Raw genomic sequence first — 18,195 nt, 5'->3', positions numbered from 1 at the left:
ACGGTCTGTAAAATGTCGGTGAACCCTGAGAGCCAGAAAACAAAACCCGAACCTGCTGCCCGCCGCTGGGTGTGCAGCGTGAGGGAGCTGCCAGCCCGGCCGGAGCAGCTGGCACGGCACCAGGCACACTCGGCCCGAGGGTAACGCTGTATGCAATGTTACAGCGAGGCCCCGAATGGTGGAAAACTACAAACCTCTGAAGGCAGTGAGCCATAAAAACTGATAAGGTACAAAACTCACTGCCAAATGGAATAGGGAGAAAAAGCGGGAAAAGGGATCTATGCTGCCAGTTTCCGAAGCAGGAGAGAGGCCCAGTGGGAGGCAGGACCTGCTGACCAACAGCTGGACTTGCCCTAGATTTATTTCAATATACTAGGCTTGGAGTGATGCACGTCCCCACGACAGGAAGGCCGGTCCCCGAAAATGAGACACAGTAGCCCCCATGATTCCCCACGAAGACTTGTCATCGGCCCCTCGCCTTGTGCAGGAGGCGTAGCCCCAGCTGCCTCTCCTCCACGCGAGCGTTCTGGCAGACCGTGGACAGGCCCCAGAAGGCCGGTGCCTCTGCAGTTCCTAGCGGCCTCTCACCGCGTCATGGATTTGAGGACTGAGAGTGGAGGCAAACAAGTTGTGGTGACTTGTTCAGAAAGCACACGGTGCCCTGATGGTGGGTGTGGCACAGTGGTTAGAGCGTCGGCCCTCGCACCGAAGGGTTTCAGGTTAGATTCCTGGTCAAGGCATGTACCTGGGTTGTAGGTTCCATCCCCGGCCACGGTTGGGGTGCATGCAGGAGGCAACTGCTGAAATCCACAATGCCCTTCCTGAAGCATCCACGTAAGGTCGAGTAGGAATCCCAGATGCAGCCTTGCAGAAGCAAACTCTTGCTCTCTTCCCCTCCCCAATCTTCCACTTCCCTCCACCCACTCCCACGTTAGTCACCACCACCACCACCCAGCCAGTGGCTTCAGTCAGACCTGAGCATCCCCTCTGTCCCTCAGACTCCATCCCCAACCCGTCACCAAGATGGATCGACCCCACCTCCAGCAAGTACTGCAGATGCAGCCACCTGTCTCCACTCCGACTCCCACGCCCACCACCTCTCTGCTGCCATCATCTCGGCCTGGACGACGGCGATGGCTCCCACTGTTATCCTCCCCGCAACATCCCCTGGCAATTCGTCTTTCAACCGTCCGTACATTCGGCGTCGGTCCCACCTCACTGCACTTTGCCCTCGCCGTTCGTGCCTGCACACTTTTATGATGGACACTGTCACTTGTTCCTGCCCTGGGCACTGCCCACCTCGAAAGCGCTCCCTCTGAAAATGACTGACAGACCCTCCTTTCAGCGAGGCACCCCAACCAACCTAACATCGTCACCCCTCACCTTCTACAGCATCATCCTACCTCAGTGACCTAAAGAGCCCTTACCATTACCTGATGTTTTTCTTGTTTATGTAATCATTTTGTGTGTTCCCATGAGAGTCAGGCTTGTCTTTCCACTACTCCATCCCCAGGGCCCCGAGTAATGCTAGGGCACAGTGTACACACTTCATAAATACTTCTGACCGAATGTCTCCATCCCTTTCATAAATGATGGTCAACCACCCAAACACTGTGCTCTGTACCAGGGACGAGAGAGTGAGAAATATGAGACAGCCTTGGTCTGAAACAGCTATGGCTTGAGGGGCAGTGTGGCCTGAGGGGCAGTGTGGCTTGAGGGGCAGTGTGGCAAGAATCTGGCTGGACAGACGAGAATCCTCAGAGGGCACATGTTGTCCTCACATGTTCCTACTGGGCTCTGATCTCTTTTAGTTTTTTTTTTTTCTTTATTGATTTTAGAAACAGGAAGAAGAGGGAGAGAGAGATCGAAACATCGATGACAGAACATCAACTGGGGGCCCCCGGCATGCCCTACACTGGGGTCAGACCCACAACCCAGGCTTGTGCCCTGACCGGGAATCAAACTGGCAACCTCTTGTGGCAAGGGTTGATGCTCAACCACTGAGCCACACCGGCCAGGCTGATCTCTTTTAGAAACCCATGTGTCTTGCCACAAATTAGAAAATAAGCTGAAGTAGTGATGGCGGTGACAATGGTGATGGTGATCATTCACAGTGTCCCTCCTGGGTTCCAGGGATTCTGTGTGTAAGAGCTAATCCTCAGAACAACCATGGCCAAGCCAGCCTTACAGTCACAATGACACAGAGGAACTGAGACGGGTGCAGGAGGAACAAGTAACTGGCCAGTCACACAGCTATCAAAGGCAGGACTGACCAGATGCTCACGCCTCTCCCACTTGGCCAAGCTGCCAAAGCACCTGACCTCCAGCTCATGTCCACCCTCCCATGAGAACAATTAAGAGAAGCTCAGAGTTAACATGGTTTCACAGGGGAGATTCATTTTCCAAAACCATCTTGTGAGGCGACAGATAAAGAGGGAAAATATGGCAGTAACAGGGTAAGTCCAACCCACTTCATATCACAGCCTTAAAGAAACCAGACTCATCACTGCTCTGCCCTTTGGCTAAGGTCACGCGCAGAAACCAGGCTTTGGGGAAAACGTGGTACTTTCTTACACCCCAAGTTTGTAAGCATAACTGGAAGAGAGGGAGTTCAACTGTTAAGCACAGAGTGGATGCTGGTTAAGTAGACATTGAGAAAATGTTATCACAGTGACTTAGAACATTAACTTTCTCTTCTCCTCGGCACCCCACAGCAATATAAACAGCCAAACCACTAACCTCGTGAGTTCTTCTTGGAGTTGTGTGTGGTCAGGTGGAAAGAATTTCACCACAAACCTAACAACAACATGCTTTGGCCCTAAAGAAGAAGAAGAAAAAAAAGGTAGTAAAGCAGTTATTGATTTCTGTTTCAAATGCAATTAACAAAAAAGATATTTGTGGGTATATTATATCCCAAATAATGAGTCTCATTCCAAGTGGCCAAGAGTACACCTGCCAACACCCAAATCACTGAACAACTGGTTAAGTTCGGTTACCAAATCACATTTTCACACTGTGGGGAAACAGATACCTGTTCTTTGTTTTTGTTTGTAAACTCAGCAAAGGTATTACACGGAGGTATTAAACTTTTTCTCTGGAGACTTCAATTGTACTCAGGTTTAAAGGGCACCTCGCCACAAAAATTTGTCGAATTAGCTGCTTTAGTCCCAAGTACCAGTTTTAGATCATTTTAAAAGTAGTTAATGAAAACGTAAATCACGTAATTTAGTGTTTTTAACTATCTACAAGGTGGAGCTGCTAACGTGTGCATCAAACACGTATCTAGCACCTATATGCCAGTTGCTCTCCTGAGATCTGGAGAGAAACCTGGACAGGAGAGGCCCTGCGCCTGCCAAGTCGGCCACAGCCTTTTGAGGATCTTATAAACCATCTTTTCAAGGAGTTCAGACAAAATCAGAAGTTGGGAGGGGGTGGTCAGGGAGAGATTCTGAAGGAGATGGATACATTTTGTTTTCAGAATTTAAACAGAAAAAACAGATGATGGAATAATAACCTGTAATCTGAGTCAGAGTTTGTCTGATGTATAAGCTACAACATAAAGGCAACCATACAGGTTCTGCCGTCTGGAAGAAGAGTTTTATGTTCTATGAAATACAAGGCACTATAATGAAATCCTAATTTCAAGTCTTGTACAAAAGCAGAAAATATCTCCTTGCTCTACCTTTCACTATACCAAAAATAGATGTTGTATCATGATTTCCATGCGAGCACATTCAAGTTTAGGAAAAAAACGAAAATGACATATCATAAGGCGAAGATGTCGCCAATATACACAAAGTTAGGAGGAAGAACACAAGGCACAGAAATACTGAAGCCAAGAAACTGTGCTTTTCCCCAATCAGGCTAAAAATTAACAAAAATCCTCACGTCAATTCTGGGTCACAAAGTAACAATAGCTACTTCCTCTCAGTTATTTTCACAGACAAGGGAATTAAATGAGGGTACTTGGAGCCTTAGAGAACCTGAGGTGAAGTAGATGCTAGCACCAAGTAAAAACGACCGCTTTGTCACAGCACGCGGAGATGTCTTCGTCTGCATTTGCTAATGTGCTAAGAGAGTCCTTTCCACCACCAGCAGTTCCTGTCACTAGTCTTTGCAGGGACGTCATCATTCTAGACTCTAGACTCTGTAACCCCCCCGACCAGGCCTGGGGGCTTCTCTCTGTCATGTATCTCCCCAAACCCCACTTGGTCACTGGCCAACCACCCATAAACGTTAAACAAACAATGACTATTTCATTTTTAGCATCAATAATTGCTTAATTTAAATGACAGCTCAATCAATTTCAATTGCATAGGGCCTGTTTATTACATGCACATAAACTGCTGTCAGGAGCTCGGTGGGGTTTCTTAGGCAGAAAAGCGATCCCACAAGGGAGTGTGTGCTGCAGGCTCAGCTAAAGAAACACAGTTTTGTCACCATCCTCAGACTCTGCCCATGACTTTGAGAGAACAGAGTTTGGCTCTGAACTTGACCTTAAAGCAGAGAGAGGGGAGGAAGGTCCAGTGCTGAAGCCTGATGAGAAGGGAGAAAAAACCCAAGTGTTATCTTTCCTTTCTCCTCTCCTTGGCCCTCCTTAATCTTTTCTTCAACACACGGTCTAAATGCCAGCCAGACTCCCTTCAGTTCTGCTTGCCATCAGAAATTCAAACACACACACACACATGCACCTTATTTGTCCAAACCACACTTGCATTCCGATTTCACAGGCTTTGAAGAGACAGGGCAGAAAACCTTACACCAATTTTATGAATAACTGGCTCCACCTTCCCCCTTCAAACGTGACAGGAAGAAAGAACAGCACACACAAGGCAAGCTCAATTATTCTGGTCTTAATAGCATGGTTCAGTTGGTAATCAAAATGATGCTTGATTTTCTAAGCAAGGTTTTGATTACCAAATTATTACATATTAAAATCGCAGAACATACATTTTACTAGTATGTGGATTAGTGGATGACGGAAAGCAATCATGGGGTGAAAAACTCTCTGTATCACTAAGTGCTTGCTGCCACCGGACAGCCAATGTCGAGACGAGGCCATGGGGTCTGGCTCTGTATTTAACATCACTGTTAAACATGTAGTATGTACTTACTTCTAATCTGCTTGACAATAGGTTTTAAGAGATCCAGCCACACCTACAAAGAAAAAAAGAACAGATTGAGACACAATGAAAGAATGTATTTTGAGACTTTATTTGGAGCTGTTTAAAATAAAATTTGTATACTTGAGGCTGTCCCTTTTTCTCTAGAATTTCGTATCTTACATGATCTGCCACTTTTGTTGTTGTTGTTAATCCTCACCAGAGGATATTTTTTCCTTTGATTTTTGGAGAGAGTGGAAGGGATGGGGGAAGAAACATTGATGTGAGAGAGACACATGGATTGACTGCCTCCTGCACGACCCCGACAGGGACCAGGGATTGAACCTGCAACCCAGGTGCTTGCCCTTGACCAGAATTGAACCTGAGACCCCTTAGTCCTCGGGCTGATGCTCTAATTGCTGAGCCAAACCAGCCAGGGCTCGTCTACCACTTTTATAGAACAGATCTGAATTTGCTAATATTATCCCTAAGGTTCAATTTTAAATCTCTCCTAGACTCAGTAAACTAAGAATTTCTCTACTCTCATTTGTACTTTGGTCACAGTTAGCTAGTCAACAAATATTAGTTTATGACTGCATGTCAGCCTACGAGCTGAATGAGCTATGCATGCTCCTTAATGAAACAAAATGCATGTATGTGCATGTATGTACAGAGAGCACAGCTTTGAGGACTACGGAAAGGGAGTGACTATTTATAGAATACCACCACTGCACCAGAAGCTATTTACCTTGGCCAGAAGGATTCCTGTTACCCCAGAGAGAAACCTGAGACTTGGAGAGGCTCAATAACTTAGTCCCAGGTCTCTCAGCTCCCGAGTGGCAGAGCCAGGACTGACATAAGCCCTGCCCAACTTCAAAGGGCACTCTGTTCACACACACTTGCCTTAGCATGCAGTTTGAGTGGCAACATTTTCTGAGACAGAGAGAGACTAGCTGCCCTTGAATTTGTGGCCGTTTGAAAAGGGTTTGACTGAAGCTCATATTTACATATATGACAAAAACAAGGTTAATGTGCTTAATGTAAAAATGGTTTTATAAGTGACTTTGAAAAAGAGAACATCGCAAAACTATGCAAAGAACAACAGTTAACTAACAAAGGAAAAATGACAATGGCTAATGAGAAAACGTTCAAATTCAGGAGTAATTTGCACTACAATGTACGTGCATGCGTGTATTTATAACACCCAAAGGTACAGCAAGATAACACGCTGTCTTACTCTATCTCTATCGGTGGATGATTGGTACATTTCTGGAGACTAATTAGGAAGTAATTATCTAAAGCCTAAAAAGTATTCCTGCATATACTCTTTCATCCAGTAATTCAACTTTGGGAAATTAGATTTATGCACAAAACAATTTATGTACAAGGAATGCTATCAGCATTTTTTACAACAGTAAAAAATTTACAATAACCTAAAATAAATAAGTAAAATGGTATATACATCTATACAACATTACCATGCATAAATTAAAAATTATGTTCTTGATAAATACTTATGAATGTGGGAAAATATGTTTGGGAGGTTCGGGTGATTTCTCGTTTTCTGCTTTTTGTAGAATCCAAATTAACTTAAATAAGTGCTAAGAATTCTCATAATGAAAAGAAATGAAGTTCCTACCTATTCACATTAAACTTCCCCATCACCTTTTCAAATAAATAAAATTTCATAATGAAACTCTCATTCTGTATTCCTCATCCTTTATCACTATCATATAAGAGAAAAGAATAGTGGCATTAGTTGATTTAGGATCATCTCTACTGTCACACCTATAAACTTCAACCTAAAAATGAGAGAATAATCACTCAAAACAGCACTTTTCATTTGCCAGATATATTATTTTCCTCCTAAGAACCCTAAAGGAAAGATGAGGTGGCAAATGTATCTTCACTTGATAAGAAAACAGATTCCGAGAAAGATGCCCAAAGTTGGAACTTAAACTCTGTTCTTTTTTATTTTATTTTATATTAATCTTCACCCGAGGATATTTTTCCATTGACTTTTTTGGGGGGAGAAAGTGAAAGAGAGAGAGGGAGAGAGCACACGAGAGAGAGAAGAGAAAGAAAAACATCGATGTGAGAGAGACACACTGACTGGTTGCCTATTGCACACCTCGACCAGGGCTGGGAATCGAACCTGCAACCCAGGTACATGCCCTTGGCCAGAAATCCATCCCGAAACCCTTCAGTGCACAAGCCGACACTCTAACCACTGAGCCAAGGCTTAAACCCCATTCTTAAAACTTTTTTATTAATTCAACAAAATATGACTGTGTCCTTATGCTAGGCACTGGGAATTCAATGAGAAAACCTCTCATGGTCCCTACTTCATGGAGTTTATGGTCAAGTGAGGAAGACAGAGAGGAATCAAAAAACCTTCCCAACAAAAATGAAGAAGCTGAGACAAATGAATGAAAAATTAAGGAGAGGCCCGAGGCCTCAGAGTGTCAGGGATAGAGAAGTCTGACCAGTCAAAGGAGAAGTGGAGGTAGAAGGAACCAGAGATGTGACATGAACATGACACTGTGCTGAGATCTGAAGGGGAAAGAGTAAGAAGAACAGATAAAACACGTGTCTAGATGCCTGAGATGAAAGGAAACCAACATGCCTACAGAGCAAGGCTGGTGCTCAGGAAGGGGTCAGATCCACAGAAGCCAAATTAAGATTCTTCATCCTCATCCTAAGAACAATGCGAAGGGTTTAAGCATGGGGCTGATGCCACCTGATGGGAACTTTAGAGACGTTAGTCCAGCAGTGTGAGAACAGACAGAGGGAACGCAGGCTGACCTGCTGCAATCGTCCAGGTGACAGAGGATGGTTGTTCTGGAGCAGGAGGGCAGAAGTACAACTGGGGGACAGTGGGGGCATTTAAGACAAATCTGAGATGAAATCCAGTGGGATTCACTGATGGACTGGATATGGTAGCTGAGGAAAGAGACAATGACCAGAATAATAACAAGAGTTCTGCTGTGGGCTGGTGCCCTCGGATTCCACGAGGAAGACAGTATGGAAATGGTGGGACACTCGTCCAGAGCTCAGGAGGTCTGGGCAGGGTATCTCCCACTTGGAAGCTGCCACCACGCTGACTCCATGGGGGACGAGATCGCCCGAGTCCAGAGGATGGAATGCACGCGCACTGATGATGCCTCCACCACGGGGCAGCCAGGTGGGCGGTGAGGAAGGGAAGAAAACAGAAGAGATTTGTGTCGTGTAAGCCACGGGAAGACGGTGCTCCAGGAGGAAGAGTATCAAGAACTGTTGAAAGGTCATATAAGATGACAACTAGAACATCTGCTGGTCAGTTGACTCAGTGATGATGAGTCTGAAAGTCTGGTGGGCAGTGAAGAGGCAGGAAGGATGAAGGGTTTTTTCTTTAAAAAAAAATCATATATATAAATATGGTTAGACAATCATATACTTTGCAAAGTGATTCCCTTGATATTTCCTGTACCCACCTGGCACCATACATATTTATTGCAATATTATTGAGTACATTCCTTATGCTGTACTTTGTACCCCCTTGTCTATTTTGTAACTTATCCATCAATTCTTAATTGATGAAGGGCTTTTTCAAGAAGCTTGGTTATAAAGAAGGAGAAAGACAAGGGCTAGGAGTACAGGGGGTTAAAAAAAAACAAATAAGGGCACTGTTTATTTGTTTTTAACAGGAAAGTCCTGGTTGCTTTCAAAAAGGGACCTGAGACTATGAGCAAGAAGAGATAACATGTCCTAAAGACCTGAGAAGGCAGCTCTAAAACAGAGGGCTGGGGCTAGAAAGAAGAGCTCCCCCATTGCGGGGAGGGAGAAAGACAGAAAGGCTAATGACAAATGGAAGCACGTTCATATTTCTGTGCTGGGAAGATATGAAAGTTCCTTTGTGATGCCTTCTATTTCCCCTGTAAAAAATGAGAGTTGGTAGATTGAAGCAAGTGGAGGAAGATTCGAAATAGTTATATTGCATGAGACACCGAGTGAATGAGGGGATTCTAGAGGGATTCCCAGGGCTGCTGTGCGCCCACTCGTGCACCTGCCACCCTGTGCCCTTTCGGCCTCCCCACCGCCTCGGGAGAACCACCCCTGAGATCATTCACCATTGCCAATTCTGCCAAGAACCCGCCTACACTGTGCAAACACCTCAGGACAAAACCATGCTCTGGCAACGTAGTTGCCAATTTTACGCACTGTTTTAAAACATCTCTCTTCTGTTTTTGGCATTTCTGTGGAAAGTATCAAATACAAGCACCAATTTGAGCCAACTGAGCATGTGGTTTTAGAAGATGCAGGTCTAGAAACATCAGACTGGCCTGAATTAGCCCATCTGGTAGAACTCTAGCAGGGACGGAACAGGACATCGGTCACATCACAGCCAAGCTGGCCCGTGAGAACATGGGGCCTGCGAGAACCTCTCCGGGTTCCAGTTGGCTGGATATCTGCAGAGCCCAGAGAGAACGTCTTGCATGCACAGGACTTAATCTACTTTAATGGATGAGCTAGAAGGAGCTCCTTTCATTTTTAAGAAGAAAAATAGGGTTGAAGCATTTAAGTTTGATACATAGGGAGGGCTACTGGGAAGCATTTGAACGGAGTCAGATCACTTAGACAAATCACTTGTTCATTCAACCCAAGCAGAACAGAAACAAGTTCCAAATGAGTTAAAAGGGCACAAGCTCCACAGTCTTTCTTTCCCTGCTCAAAGATTTCTAGAGGGTCACAATCATAACGATGTGTCTCTATCCGCAACCTCCATCCCTCCAACCAAGCCCCACACCCCTGCTCTCTCTAAAACCATGCCGCAGATCACCAGAGCACAACTGCACATCCACACTACCTGGCTGTAAAGGGATCTGGTGAAATGAATGGACTTCGAGAAATGTCACTCTCAGTGAGCAGGACTCACCAAATCAAGGAACTTCCCTGCTGGGATCTGAAGGCCTATTGGGAAGAGTTTGCTAGGGCCAGCCATGACAAGCCACAGACTAGGTAGGCATGGGCAAGAGAAATACATTTCCGCACAGTTCTGGAGGCTCAGGGTGTTGCAGGTTTGCTATCTCCCGAGGCCTCTCTCGTTGGCCAGGTCTTCACATGGTCTTCCCTCTGTGGACACATGCCCCTGGTGTCTCTCGGGTATCTCCAAATTTCTTCTTCTTAAAAGGACACCAGTCAGATTGAATCAGGGCCCACTCTAATCGCCTCATTTTAGCTTAGTCACCCCTGTAAAGGCCCTATCTCCAAGAACAATCATATCCTGGAAGTACTGGGCATTAGAGCTTCAACACAGAAATTGGGGTGGGGGTGGGGGGCAATTCAGCCTATAGCTATCTTCCATAATCTGGTTTCAACACAGCTTTCCAGCATCAACTGCCCCTGCTTACCTCCATTTCACTCAGGCTCCCTCTTTTCCTCCAACCCCCTGTGAACATTCCCTCTCCCTTTGGAATGTGCTCTCTGCACTGAAATACTGTTAGTTGAGAAGAAATGTTTTAATACCTAGGTAGCAAAGGCAAGGCAATATGAATCACTGGTCTCAAAGCCATTCACTTTCTTTCCCTCAACATGTTTTGCCCCTAATAGTTTGGTGAGTGACATTTTAGGTGGATTTTGTAGGCAACTGAAGTATTTGAGGTATTTTAGAAAGGGTCTTATTAAAAAAAGAGTAAGTTACCTGATATCAGACAGGGGGCTGGGAACAGAGACTGTTTCTTGAGCACCTGCTGTGTGCCAGGCACTGGATAGGTGCTTTATACATTCTCATTTAACACTCATAATAATGTGATCATTTTTACACAGGATGGAAGCCAAAGTCAGAAAGCTTATTTGAGATGCCCAAGGCCACACTGCTGGGGTTCATTCAACATCAAGTCTATTTGACTCTAAACCTGTGCTTTTTCTGCAACAAAATATCCTGCCCCACAAAAGCTAAAGGACTCAACAACAGTTCAGCTCTCGTCTTCATGCTTAAAAATAAAAACTACATGCAACAAGGATATTTCATCATCAACGATAACATATATAGGAACCAGATAAAATAGATTACAGAAAATAATCCAGTATCTAGAATTCATTGCAACACATTAGTCCTTCAGGCTGACTCCTAAAAGAAACAACTTTATTAAGAATTCGTGTTTGCAAGCATTTGTTTGAATGTAATTTTTTTTATAAATTGTAATTATTTTATTAATTTCACATTAGTTTATATTTAAAAGATATGTAAAGCGTGGCTTTCATTTTAAAACCTATTAGGGGGTTCTGATTTTGGTTGAAATAGAGTAAGAGGAACTGGCTCTTCCTATATGAACCAACGAAAAAATCAGACAAAAATACGTAACAGGGCATATCTGAATACTTGGGCACCAGGCAATGAGAAACAGCGATTCCCTGAGAAAGAACAAAACGATCCTGATCCCTACAGTTGCCCCAGTCTTCTGTCGTGAGCAAGTTTGTAGACTGTGGAGCAAGGAGGAAGAACCTAGCAGAATCCGGGCGCGGAAGAGAAGGGCTGAAGGGAACCGAGGCTGCGAGAGGTCTCAGGGGAGTTCAGGAGAGTAGAAAGCTCTCTCCAGAAAGAGCACTTAGGAGCATGCAGAGGGTTACCTTTGGGTGATCAGCTAAATACTTACCAACATATGCTGGTGAGAAAATACTCAAGATTGGGAAAAAGAAGCAATGGAAAGATTAGAGGTAACAGTGCCTGGTGTTCACATAGGGCCAGGAACACTACCTGTTCTCACCTGACAGACTGAAAGACCTCAGGATTCACAGGCATGGGGTAGGGTACTGAAGGGTCTTTCCTAGCAGTAGGGAATGATTAACTCCACATTGCATACGACACCAGTTCCACCTACCAAGTCTTTTTTTTTTTTTTTTATCCTCACCCGAGGGGATTTTTCCATCTTTTGCACAGATAGAGTAGGAGGGAGAGAGAGGAAAAGAGAGAGAGAGAGAGAGAGAGAGAGAGAGACATCGACATGAAAGGGACATATCGAGTGGCTGCCACCCACACGACCAACCAGGGCCGGGGACAAACTGCAACCGAGGTACATGCCCTTAGCGGGAATTGAACCCGGGTCTCTCCGGACCGCAGGCCAATGCTCTAACCGCTGAGCCAAACCGGCCAGGGCCACCTACCAAGTCTTAAAAGCCAGATCTGAGAGGACGAAATTGTTTCCAAATAACTTAAGTGCATCCCAGAACACTCAATAAAATTTATAGAAATACAAAACAATTAAGCACTCAACAATATAAAATTCACAATATCTGACATCCCAAAGAAAAATCACCCGGCCCAGCTGCAGTGGCTCAGTTGGCTGAGCATCATCCCATGCACCGAAAGGTTGCCGGTTGAATTCCAGGTCAGGGCACATAGCTGGGTTGGGTTTGATCCTCGGTCAAGGAGTCTATGGAAGGCAGCCTATCACTGTTTCTTTCTCACGTAGATGTCCCCCCCCCCAACTCCAACATATCCTCAGGTGAAGATTTAAAAGAAAGAAAAGAAAATCATGAAACATATAAAGAAACAGGAAAATATGACTCATAATAAGACCAAAAAAAAAAAAAAAAAATCAAATCTGACCTAGAACTGACACAAGCAGTAAAATCAGTAAAGGATATAAAGACAGTTATTACAACTATATTCCCTATGTTCAAAAGGGTGAGATATGGAAGACATAAAAAGGACCTAAACTGTCTGGCCAGAGAGGCTCAGTTGGTTGAGTGACATCCTGTGTACTGAAAGGTTACCAGTTCAATTCCCATTAGAGCACATGCCTGGGTTGCAGGTTCAATCCCCAGTTGGTTGTACAGAAGACAACCTATTGATGTTTCTCTCTCACACAGATGTTTCTCTATCACCCCCCGTCTCTAAGCATGTCCTCGAATAAGGATTTAAAAAAAAGGTGGGATACCCAAACCAGCCTTGCTAGCCCTGGCTTGTATGGCTCAGTTGGTTGGAGCATCTTCCCATACACTGAAAGGTTGTGGGTACGATTCCTGGTTATTCCATACCCAAGCTGTGGGTTTTATCCCTGGTTAGGCTGTATAAGGAAGGCAATCAATCAATGTTTCTCTCTCACATTGATGTTTCTCTCTCTTTCTCTCTCCCTTCCTCTCTCTCTCAAATCAATTTAAAAATAACCTTAGGTGAGGATTAAAAAAAAAAGCACCCAGCCCTGGCCGGTTTGACTCAGTGGTTAGAGCATAGGCCCATGGACCAGAGATTCCTGGGTTCAGTTTCTGCTAAGGGTATATACCTCAGTTGCAGTTTTTCCCAGCCCCAGTTGGAGTCATGTGGGTGGCAACCACTTGATGTGTCTCACATCAATGTTTCTCTCTCTCTCTCTCTCTTTCTCCCACTCTATCTGAAGATAAATGCAAACATGTCCTCAGGTGAGGATTTTTAAAGAAAAGCACCCAAACTAAACTTCTAGAGATGAAAATTACATTTTGTGAGATAAAAAAGACATTGCGTAAGATTAATATCAGACTAGACATTGAAGAAGAAATACTAATGAACGTGAAGACCTAGCAATAAAAACAATCCAAAATGAAACACAGAGAAAAATTACCAAAAAATTAATAGAGAATCAGAGAACTGTATAACAATTTTAGACAGCCTAATATCCATAAAATTGAGGTCCCAAATGTGAAGAGATAGCAAAGGATAGGAAAAGTGTTAAAAGAAATAATGGCTGAAATGTTTCCTAAGTCCATGAAAGCAATAAACCCATAGATCCAGGAAGGTCAGCGAACCTCAAGCATAAGAAATATAAAAATAACTGCATGAAAGCACATCACAAGCAAAATGCACACAAACAGTGAGAAAGAGAAATCTTAAAACCTGTCGGACAAAAGAGATATATGTACAAAAGAATATAGATACATATGACAGATTTCTTGTCAAAAACAATGCAAGGAGAATTTAGTGAAGCAAAATTTTAATGTACTGGACAAAAACCCACAAAATTCATCTTAAAATTTTATACCCAGCAAGAAAATGTCTTTCAAAAAAGCAGGCAAAGTAAAGAGTCTTTCAAATATATGAAAACCAAGAGAATTCATCATCAGCAGACCCATATAACAAAAAATATTAACGAAAGTCCTTCAAGCAGAAAGAATAATATCACATGGAAATCTATGTCTACATAAAGTAATGAGGAACACCAAAATGTTAACTGCATGGTGTATATGTAAGATGTTTTTTCAAAAAAAATTTTTTATTGCCCTGGCCAGGTAGCTCAATTGGTTAGAGAATTGTCCAAGTATGCCAAGGTTGCAGGTTTGATCCCAGGGCAGGGCACATATAAGAATCAACCGATGAATGCATAAATAAGTGGAACAACAAATCAATGTTTCTTTCTCTCTGTGTCATTAATAAATAAACTTTAAAAGTTTCATTATTTATATCTCTATAAAAGACAAAAACAGTAATAGTAATGAGGGGTTTATAACTTACATAAAAGAAAACTGTATGTCAACAACAGCAAAATGATCGGCAAGGGAAAAAGTATACTACTGTAAGTTTTTATACTGTATGTGAAGCAGCATAGTATCCCCTGAAGGAAGGTTCTGATAAGTTACAGATGATGCAAACTCCAAAGCAACCACTAAAGTGACAAATCAGAGTTAAAACTTACAAGCCAACATGGAAGGTAAAATGGAATCACTAAGATATTCTAGTAATCAAAAGGAAACAGAAAATAAGGAACAAAGAATAAGACAAACAGAAAACAAACTCAAGATGACTGAATTAATCCATATCACCAATCACATTTAATGTAAATGGTCTAAACACCCCAAATTTAAAAAGCAGGGTTGTCAGAGTAAACAAACAGGCAAGACCCAACTGTATGCTGCCGATAAGAAAGGCACTGCAAACATAAAGACATAAGTTCAGAGGAAAAGGATAAAAAAGGTATATCATGCTAACAATAATAATTTTTTAAAACTGAAGAAGCTGCCCTGGCTGGTTTGGCTCAATCGGTCCACAGTCCAGAGAGACCCGGGTTCGGTTTCTGCTAAGGGCACGTACCTTGGTTGCAGTTTGTCCCCGGCCCTGCTTGGGGTTGTGCGAAGGCAGCCACTCGATGTGTCCCTTTCATGTTGATGTCTCTCTCTCTCTCTCTCTCCCTCTCCCTCTCTCTCTCTCTCTCTCTCTCCCTCTCCCTCTCTCACTTCCTCTCTCCCCCTCTCACTCTATCCGAACAAATATGAAAAGGTGTAGCCCTGGCCAGTTTGGCTCAACAGTTGGAGCGTCAGCCTGTGGTGAGGAGAGACCCGGGTTCAGTTCCCGCTAAGGGCACGTACCTTGGCTGCAGTTTGTCCCCGGCCCTGGTTGGGGTCATGTGGGTGGCAACCACCTGATGTGTCTCTCTCACATCAATGTTTCTCTCTCCCCCCCCCCCCCGCCCGCTCTATCTGAAGATAAATGCAAAAAAAAAAAATGTCCTTGGGTGAGGATTAAAAAAAGAAAAAGAACACAAAAAAACAAGAAAATATTGAAAAAAAAAATTAGTGGTTGCTAGGGGCTCAGAGGGGAGGGAGGGATCAACAGGTGGTACATGGGATTTTTAGGGCAGTAAAGCTTTTCTTTATGATACTCTAATGGTAGATACGTGTCATTACACATTTGTCAAGACCTATCGAGTGTACAACACAAAGAATGAACCCCAATGTGAACCCTGGACTGTAATAATAATGTATTAATATTCGCTCATCAACTGTAACATATATGTCACATCAATACAAGCTGCTGATAAAAGGAGACACTGCGTATGTGTTGGAGGAGGGCAGTATATGAAATTGTTCTGCACTTTCTACTCAGTTTTCCTTTAAACCTAAAATTTCCCCTAAAAAAAAGTCTATTAATTAAAACAAACAAAATTAAAACAAAAGCCACACATCTCCCTTCCAGCTTAAGAAATGGAACCTGACTTATAACTCTGCTTTTCCAGTGATCTGTCCTCTCAGACTCTCTGCTGAAGGAGCTCTCCTCTGCCTCCTCTGGGACCTGCACGGAGTGGCTATGATTGGCACAGCCACTGTCAATCAAACCGTGGTGCTGCTCTGCATGATGACTGAGACAGTCCACAACATCACCTCTGCTGGCTTCCCAAATTTTGCCTGTCCTTGGTCCTGTAATATTCTCCCCTCCCGGCCTCAGATGTCTGCAGTTAGACCCCCAGGAAGAAACAAGTTCAAAAGGCTGTACCTAAGAATAGATGAAGGTCTGTCTGACCCCAGTGGGGATGGGAAACCACCTGTCACCCCAAGTATCGATGCTTCCTGTGATCCCTAGACCCTAGGAAGCATGCCTGATGCTATGGACTGGCTGTGCACCTTCAGAATTCATATGCTGAAGTCCCAACGTCAATGTGACTGTATCTGGAGACTGGGTCTTTAACATGTAATTAAGGTCAAATAAGGGCATTAGGATGGGTCCCTGATCCAATAGGACTATGCCCTTATAAGAAGAGGAAAATCTCCCCCCGACCCCCACATGTGAGGACAAAGTAAAAAGGTGGCCATCTGCAGGTCAGAAGGAGGGTCTTCACCAAAATGTGACCAGGCTGGTATCCTGATCTCAGACTTCCAGCCTCCAATACTGTGAGAGATAAATGTCTTTTGTTCAAGCCACCCAATCTATGGTATTTTGTTATATAACAGCCCAAGCTGAAAGACCTACCAATGGCAAAATTTTCTCCTGGCATAAAGAATAATATTAAATGAACAAAGAGATGCCAATCTTTTCCCTGAGCTTTACCAATATTTATTTAATAAAAATTAGAATTGTTTTATTAGGTCATTAAGCAATGCAGCTTTAATAAAAGAACAGTGGGCCAGCCTCGTTGGCAAGCATAAAATACAACAGATAACTGAGTGCCTACTATGTGCGAGAAATCCTGATGAACTCATGATTGTAAAGTATCTGATTAATCCTCATGATAACCTTGGAAAACTGTCACGGATTGATCTACCCAGATGCTAAACAACAAATAAAATGTTTAAGTGGAGATATACAGGCCATAATATAGAACTGTTCCCACTGTCCTCAACAGGCTAATAGGAAAAATCTTACTTATTCACCTATCTCTGTGGTTGAGGTGTATGCAACTCTTTGAGATGGAGGAAGGTGGCCAGGTGTAGCAGAGAACGCTTACACAGAAACAGGTCTGCCTACGAATCCTGGTTATCAACTTGGTTTTCCAGTTCACTGTTAAGTATTGGGCAGGTGACCTTTCTCAGTGTGCTTACCTTAAAATGTGAATGATAAAATACCTACCTCAGAGAAATATTATAAAGCAGAGATTGGCAAACTAATACCCATGAGCCAAATCCAGCCTACCACGTGCTTTGATACAGCCTATAACTATAAAATTCAGCCCTGGCCAGTTTGGCTCAGCGGTTAGAGCGTCGGCCTGCGGTCCGGAGAGACCCGGGTTCGGTTCCCGCTAAGGGCACGTACTTCGGTTGCAGTTTGTCCCCGGCCCTGGTTGGTCGTGCGGGTGGCAGCCACTCGATGTGTCCCTTCACATCGATGTTTCTCTCTCTCTCTCTCCCTTCCTCTCTCTCCCTCCCACTCTATCTGTACAAAAAATGGAAAAATATCCTCGGGTGAGGATAAAAACAAACAAACAAACAAAAATTCAAACACCCACACCCATAAGTAAAGTTGCATTAGAACACAACCATGTTCATTTGTTTGCATATTGTCTGTGGCTGCTTTTGTGCTGCGTGGCAGAGCTGGGGAGTTGCCATAGAGACAGCATCGCCTGCACAGACGAACATATTTACTATCTGGCCCTTTTTGCTGATCCCTAATAGGAAGAAGAAATGAGATGCATTTAGGTTTACAGTAGAGACGTGGCACACAGAAGCTCAAGGACAGTTAGCTCTCGGACCTCACCGCAGTGGCAACCTAATGTCTTTCTGGCCTTGCACCAGCCTTCAGACTCTAGGTACCAATTAGCTGGCATAGTAAGTACAGGGTCTTAATTCCTAGAATCAATAGTGTTTCTACCACAGGAAGACCAATCAATTTTTTTAGAAAACAGATTAAAGGACTTCTCTGCTCCTGTGGGGC

At 43.7% G+C, this 18,195-nt stretch overlaps 1 protein-coding gene across 1 annotated transcript in view; it reads right to left on the bottom strand.

Moving 5' to 3' along the window:
• FARP1 (FERM, ARH/RhoGEF and pleckstrin domain protein 1) overlaps positions 1–18,195 on the bottom strand; it is a 300,320-nt gene that overhangs the window by 84,336 nt on the left and 197,789 nt on the right. The window contains exons 4-5 of the mRNA XM_036249925.1: positions 5,115–5,157; positions 2,740–2,818 (exon numbers count right to left, since the gene is read on the bottom strand). Coding sequence (XP_036105818.1) covers positions 2,740–2,818; positions 5,115–5,157 — 122 coding nt within the window. The remainder of the gene's footprint in view (positions 1–2,739; positions 2,819–5,114; positions 5,158–18,195) is intronic.

Source organism: Molossus molossus, unplaced genomic scaffold (assembly GCF_014108415.1).
Source record: "Molossus molossus isolate mMolMol1 unplaced genomic scaffold, mMolMol1.p scaffold_m16_p_9, whole genome shotgun sequence".
NCBI classification, from domain to species: Eukaryota; Metazoa; Chordata; class Mammalia; order Chiroptera; family Molossidae; genus Molossus; species Molossus molossus.
The sequence above is the reverse complement of the archived record's forward strand: the minus strand, read 5'-3'. Positions and strand labels throughout refer to the sequence as shown.